General features: G+C 30.9%; 1 protein-coding gene across 8 annotated transcripts; it reads right to left on the bottom strand.

The window, feature by feature from the left end:
* LOC113847894 (calcium-dependent protein kinase 29-like) lies at positions 1-7,560 on the bottom strand. Of its 8 annotated transcripts, XM_027477220.1 has the most exons (10): positions 7,159-7,560; position 6,157; positions 3,317-3,620; positions 2,182-2,325; positions 1,686-1,838; positions 1,312-1,427; positions 974-1,141; positions 642-769; positions 308-407; positions 1-206 (listed from the first exon to the last, which is right to left on the bottom strand). In XM_027477220.1, the coding sequence occupies exons 1-10, from the start codon at positions 7,533-7,535 to the stop codon at positions 123-125; spliced, it is 1,575 nt and encodes a 524-aa protein (XP_027333021.1). In that variant the 5' UTR covers positions 7,536-7,560; the 3' UTR covers positions 1-122. The 8 variants fall into 8 exon arrangements, with proteins under 8 accessions (XP_027333021.1, XP_027333019.1, XP_027333020.1 ...); XM_027477218.1 differs by lacking the exon at position 6,157 and having other exon boundaries at positions 3,317-3,500; positions 7,038-7,560; XM_027477219.1 differs by lacking the exon at position 6,157 and having other exon boundaries at positions 3,317-3,567; positions 7,105-7,560.
* Positions 7,561-7,764: the final 204 nt, after the last annotated feature.

Raw genomic sequence — 7,764 nt, 5'->3', positions numbered from 1 at the left:
TAAGTGCATTAAAATTTTACATGAAATACACACGTCGAGCAATTAAAAAGTGATTTCATCTCCAGCAAAAAATAACAAGAAAATTCCAGAAACCACTGTTTTCATTTGAATAAATCACACAATTATCGTGGTTTCTCTTTCTCATCATAATCCAAGATTCCTTTTCTCATCATAGCGACAAACTCTTCATAATTGATTTTTCCATCCTGCAAATTAGAAGACCAACCATACGTCATAAGTCCCATGGAAGGAAGAGCTAAGAAATTATAACAAAGTCTGACAGAGTATAAACAACTATATGGCATACATTATCAGTATCAACATCATTAATAACTTCATCTATTGTCGCTTCATCTGCCATTTGATATTCAGTCAAAGCTTGTCTAAGCTCATCTCTTGTTATATATCTAAACAAAGTCAACAAAATAGAACTTTAGTTAAGCAAGAGCCATAGAAAAATTTCTTTTAAAATAGTTAAAATTTGATATTAATTAAATTATATGCTCCAACGTCGGGTTACATTCAACGTTTGAATAACTCGCTAATCACTGATTTAATTCATTTTACTTATTTCAATAGGAAACTTGAACCTAATAAAATTTAGCAACATATGAGTAAGAATCAAATTAATTAATACTGACCCGCTGTTATCCTTGTCGAAGTATTGAAAAGCCTTAAACAAATGCTCCTCTTTCTCAAGTTTATGCCGGTTTATAGTGGCAGTAATGAATTCTTGATAGTCAATAGTCCCACTCTTGTCAACATCAGCCTGACCAAACATGTGAAGAAGGAATGGTATATGGAATTATTTATTGATTTTGTTTACAGCAATTTTTAAAGCTGATTTTAAAATATTTAAAAGTTTTTTATAATTTTTTTACCAAAAATAAATTATTTATTACATAAAAATATAAGACAAAGGTAATAAAACATTTGTGTTATAAAAATTTCGTATGCATCGGACTAAACTTACAGCATCCATCAGCTGCCTTATTTCAAATTCACTAAGCTTGGATCCCAATTTGGTCAATCCAGATTTGAGTTCTTCATACGTGATTGTGCCACTGCGATCAGTATCCATGTTGTTGAACATTTGTCTCAAGCCCTTGATTTCCTCCTCTGAAAGGTTTTCTGCTATGACCTTCCATGCATTGAAAAAGAAAATTTATTATTAGAAGGATAGTCAAAATTATATTTTCTAGCTTCTCATAATTTTGTTATACCAAGTTACTGTAACTTTATTAGTACTACTTTCCTTTGCAAAGAATTTCCGTATGTATATATCATGCAATGCTGAAATTTTTGAGGTACCTTCAAAGCAAGTTTCTTCATCTTGTTCATTGCACTGAATTGTTTCATCCTAATTAAGACAGCATTGTCTAGAGGTTTATCAGATGCTTCACCGCCCTCCTTCATCCATGGGTGTTCTGGTTCAATTAAGTAATGTAAGTAACATTAATAACTAAAGTTAATCCATCTAAAACACAACATCATACTAAGCATGAACACTGAATTAATTTTAGATAAATGGGTCTAAATTGTTGTCCACGTCAAACTGGTGGCTGCAAATGATTTTTCATTTGAGAAATGTGGTGATGGTTACGTTTAGAGTTGGATCACATAGTGCACTTGAAAAACCTTTAGAATGTTAGTGAGTGAAACTAAAAACGCATTCACATACTTACCAAGGGCTTCAGCAGCAGTAATGCGCTTCTCAGGGTCATAGTTCAACATTTTTCTTATCAAATCTTTTGCCGTAGCTGAAATAGAAGGCCACGGTGCGCTTTCAAGATCAAGATTACCTTCCAAAATAGCCTTAAATATGCCTGTCTCGGTTTCTAAAAATTTCCCACGGGTAATGTCACTAACCAATAATAGTACTTCTAAAACAATATATATTGTTATCATGAGCTGAAACATAACACGTGAAAGAAGCAAGAAATTGACATAATGTATAAGTCGCTTTTTTATGGGTCAAGAATATATGTCATTAACCAGTCACGTTTTACATTCTTCACATATAAATAAATTATGGTTAGGTCGTGCCCAATTTTCAGTTTATTGATCATGTACTTAATTTAAAACCAACACAAATATGCACGAGTGGCAATAGATTTTCAAATAATCTTTCAACTTGTTTGTGGCAGAATCAGGAGAAACAAAGTCATGCATTACACTTACCAGCCCAAAATGGAGGCACCCCACTTAAGAGTATGTACAAAATGATTCCTGCGCTCCAAACATCAATCTCCTTTCCATAATTCTTTTTTAGAACCTCTGGAGCCACATAGTAGGCACTTCCAACAATTTCTCTATACACTTTACCTGTAGAATTGGTTATTATTTAGTAAAATGCAATCAAAGTTATTCAGACAAGATAACTTAGTTGTATTCGCATTATAAACTATATTATTTAATGTTATTTTATCAATCAGAAATCGGGCACCCAACAATAATGAGATATTTTATCAATCTCCATCATTGTTAATGCAATTATTACGCATTATATTATTGTTAACGATAAGAATGATTTTAAATCCTTCTATATTATATGCTTACAATTTCTCTTCATTATTAAAAAGCTATTATTAATATTTCGTAATCAATTAAGTTATTACAAGAAATTTGAAAGCTATAAAAAAAGTAGGAAACAAAAACATACATCCAATTAATTAGATATTACATACACATTTTTATTTAACATTTTATAAAATACTTACTTTATAATAATACAAAAAGTATTAGAAAGATATAATAGAACTTCTATCGGCAACAGTTAGATTTTAACAAATATCTTTTCTACTATTGTTTTTTAAATCATGAGATGGTATGTTAGTAGCCACTACGATGGTCCACTATCCACAGGTGACTTGGCTTCTTGTCTCATTTTTCTTCTGTTGCTCTATTTTTATAATGGGAAACCGTTTACTCGGTTGACTTGTCATTATCATATATGAAGTCATTTACTTGGTTGACTCCACGTTCCAGATAGTAATAATTGACTTGGTCATATTGGCCCATGACGAAGTATTCATCGAATCATTAACAACTAATTCAATTAAATGATATTTTGGCGAGCTAATTAAGTTATCCAATGCTAAACCTATCTAAATTAAAAAAATAAAAAACCATCTAAGTACACAATCTGAAGTTGGAATCCAACAAGCAAGGTTTCGAATCTTTTTAAAAAGAAAAAGGAGAAGGAAATCGAATTTGAAAATCCAGAGAATGATATCGTGAATGTGAGTAGAAAGGAAAAACGAAAAAATGGAAATGGAAAAGCGCGTGGATTGAAGAAAACGCATCTGAAACTAACCTTCTTCAATGAAGACAGACATTCCAAAATCGGTGGCTTTCAAAGGTGCCATAGGATCCTTACTAACGAGCAAGAAATTTTCGGGCTTGAGGTCCCTATGCATGACCCCCATAAAATGACAAGCATGAACCACATTCACAATTTGTCTAAATATAGAAGCAGCTTCGCTCTCCGAGTAACTACCCTTTGCAGTGATTCGATCAAAGAGTTCACCACCCAAACACAACTCCATCACCAAATGCACGTTCTCCCTATCCTCATAAGCACCCTTGAACTCTACGATGTTGGGTTGTCCCGTTAGGTGCTGAAGGATTATAATTTCCCTCTTTACACCCTCAATTTCCTTCATTCTCCTAAGCTTGCGCCTTGGAATGGACTTGCAAGCATACTTCCTTCCCGTAGCCTTCTCGGTGCAAAGAAGAGTCACACCGAATTGACCGCTTCCCAGTTCCTTCTCAAACGTGTAAAGCGCTGTGATGTCAATGTATGGTTTGCCGAGTATTGGTAATTTATCAGCATACGATGATGATGATGGCGATGAAAATGGGTAACGAGTTGGTTCTTGGGTTCTCTCTGGCAGTGGTGGTTGTTGATGATGATGTGGTGGTACACCATGATCATAGATGATTGGTACTCTGGTGTTGTGGTCGTGGTCGTGTTTGTGGGGTTTGCCGAAGCAGTGCCCCATGTGGAGTGTGATTGTGGAGAGATTGGAGTGGTGATATATGTATGAGTATGACAAAGAATTTGAGATGTGAGAACAAAAGCATAACAAGGCTCGTTACTACTTTCAATTTATGCTTTGCTTTTCCTTTTGGGTTGGGATGGTCCTCACTCACCATAAAGCATCAGTCCTTCCCTTTTGCATCTTTATGCTCTACGCTTTGCTGGAGACACCGTTTTCGTGCTTTTGGGGCTACCAAGGATTCTGCTCATTCTATGTTAGTATGGGTTTCATGTCAAGTCGTTTTATGTTATCTTATGCTATGAGTAATATTATTATTCTCACTTTAAAGTCTTCCAACACTTTTTACAGTTTGGAAAAGATAATAAGCCAAGTGAAACAAATTCTATACGAAAATAAAATAGGTGATGAGATAAAATAAAATAAATGTTATAAAACCGTGAAGACGAAATAGTATTATTTTAAAAATTATTTCATATGTTTCATTTGAAGTTGTTTAATAGTAAATTACTATAATCTTCTTACTATTTTATACTTCTTATAAAAAGAATTATTTTTAAAACTTATACAAAAGTCTCTTTATTTTTAAAACATACACAGAACACGCGCCTTCTATTTTAAAAATACGTTATATAAATTCCTCCTATTTTTCAACATTTCAAAAGTACTCCTCATATCTTATAAATGTTTTACAAATAAACTCGCGTAATAATAAAAAAAAATCGGAGCAACAACTTTTTTATATATTCAAAATAAATAAAATTTAAATTATTTGTTATAAAAAAGGAGTATTCCTTAAAACATTTTAAAACACCTATAGAATAATTTGAGAGCATATAAATATCTTTTTAAGCATATAATAATTTTAAATTTTTATTATAACATGAGATGAATTGTAAAGAATTACAAATATTAGATGGTATTTTGTAAAAAAAAAATACAAATAGAAAAGAAGTAAATTAACTTACTTTAAAAATAAGATAATTTTGTGTATTTTAAAAAAAATTCTAGAAATGCAAAATAAAAGAGAGGTTAGAGTAATTTACCCTAAGAATAAAAAAGATTTTGTGTAAATTTAAAAAATAGAAAAAATTTGTAAGAAGTTCAAAATAAAAATAAGATTAAAGTAATTTACTATTAATTTTATTAGCCGTTTATACGTAAAAATCAACTCATAAATGACTTACCAAATGACTTGATTTACTTTCAACTTACTGCCAATGTAAAGAACTTGTGAAATGCTTTCATTCACTTTTATCGAAAAAAAGAAAATTTTTTGAGTGATCTGAAATTATATGGTCTCAACTACTCACACTTTAATAAATATCTACTTTTTTACAAAAATTATATAAACATCATATTATTATTATTAATCAAGACTATGATGATTGGAAGCATGAAAAATTTTATCCTTTAAAAGACTTAATGCCGCGCTCAACCACCAAAATATACAACCTAATTTTTTCAGCAAATTCTGTCGTCTGCGAATATTTTCTATTTTATTCCGCGTAGCGAGTCAACATACCCGTGTAACACAGTCAATATTCTACTCTCTTTGAAAAGGAAAAAAAAAAAAAAAAACTCAACTTTTGTCCAGAATTATTCAAATAAAATCAGATTTTAAAATATTTTACAAAGAGAAAATTTTAAGTTAATTTCTTAAGAAGATATCTTAGAAAGAAAATTTATCCAACAAATTTAATTTCCAAAATTTTCTTATGACATTTAACATTGAGTTCAAAGGAAATTCACTTTTATAAGTTTTTTTAACATATTTTTAAATACAACGTGTATAAGATTCAAGAATTTCATATTGTTCAGAACAAATTTGGGTTAGCTTTTAGGTCTCAGTCTTCTAGCCACTGGCGCTTTATGACTCAAGTCAACACCAATGCACAAGGTATAATGTCATTACTGCTAAAATACGTGACATTTTAAGGAAACAAAACTGTTATATTTAAATTAGGCTTCATGAAATTATTTTTTTTATTTACATTACTAAAAATTAATGCTATATATATATAGATTTATTTATTTTTTACTTTTTTCTGAATTTTATTATATTATTTATTTATTTTAATTAATCTTTTTATTATTTTATAATTAAATACACAATAAAAAGTACAAATATTTATTATGAATTTATTTTAAATACACTAATAATCTAAATATTTTTTTACATTTTCATTAAATTATTAATAAAAATTATTAATTATATAATATTTAATATAAAAAAACATATCCATGACATATTCTAATTAATTTGTTGAAAATATAAAAAATTATATTAATAATGGACCAAAATTAAATCTGTTTATTATTTTAGAAATATATAATATATTTAATATTTTATTAATTTAATTATTAAAATAACATAGAAATAAAAGGTGAAAAAGATAAAAAAAAAATTGTTTATATGCACACATCTCAAAATATACCTTTAAAGTTAAAAGGTTAAAAAAAAAAAAAACAGCTAAAGATATCTTTCTCAAAACGTGGAGACATCATTTTCCCAAAAGGAACACATCAAACACAGTAACTAAGTCAGCATCAATGTTCAACAAATAACTCTGAATTTTCTTCCAATTTCTTTTTAATTTTACTAATCTCCTAAAATAATGAGCATTTGAAATTTTTAAGATCAAATTTATTTATTTTTTATTTAATATGTTCTTTAGTTAATCCACTTTGAGCAACCATGTGGCAAGATGAACTATAAAGATTGAGAGGGAAAAGTGGAAAAATGAAAAGATAAAAATGCAAGCAGAAGTAAATAAGGTAGGAAACAAAATAAAAGGAAGAAAAAACAGTGAGGAAGCAACTAACTAATAAATACTAACCTTCGTCGATGAAAATGGAGAGTCCAAAATCAGTAGCTTTGACTGCGGCATACTCATCCTTAGTGGCAAACAAGAAATTCTCTGGCTTAAGGTCTCTGTGTATTACACCCATGAAATGACACACATGAACCACATTCACAATCTGTCTCATTACAGTGGCTGCTTCACGTTCAGAGTAGTTCCTATTTTCAGCAGCACGGCTAGTGATACGGTCAAAGAGTTCACCACCACTGCACAACTCCATCACAAGGTGCACGTTCTGCCTATCTTCATAAGCACCCCTGAATTCCACTATGTTGGGTTGCCCTGAAAGATGCTGAAGAATCATAACCTCTCTTCTAACATCATCAATTTCTTGTTCACTCACCAGCTTCCCTCTTGAAATGGATTTGCATGCATACTCTCTTCCTGTGGTCTTCTCCACACACAAATAAGTAACACCAGACTGGCCTCTTCCCAGTTCCTTCTTCATCTCGTATATCTGATTTATGTTAACGAACGGTTTCCCAAGAATTTTTCCTATTTGTGAAGAGGTGGTACGTTTGGGAGGAGGAGGTGGTGGAGCTGGAATTGTTAATGGTTTGGTTTTCCTAGATTGTTTCGAGGGATGCTGAGGAGAAGAATCTGACGAGACTATGGCAATTTCATGGGACTTGCCACAGCAAAAAAATGCCTTAAAGAGCCCCAATCCCATTCTCAGTGTTGTTTGATGAAAAGTTATGTTTGCTTTGCTATCACCATCTGTGCGATCTGGTATATATATATATATATACATATACATGATCATTTGCTTTGATATGATTGATTAGTGTTGCCAATTATTTTGGTGCTTTTCTTCTTCCCTTGGATTAGTGGCCAGAATATAATAATTTGTACGTATGTTTTTGCACCTTTGTGCTTTGGATTAGAATCGATTCCATTAC

This window comes from Abrus precatorius, unplaced genomic scaffold (genome assembly GCF_003935025.1).
Source record: "Abrus precatorius isolate BTA unplaced genomic scaffold, Abrus_2018 Scaffold8, whole genome shotgun sequence".
Classification (NCBI taxonomy): Eukaryota; Viridiplantae; Streptophyta; class Magnoliopsida; order Fabales; family Fabaceae; genus Abrus; species Abrus precatorius.
This window is presented reverse-complemented; position numbering and strand designations above follow the sequence as displayed.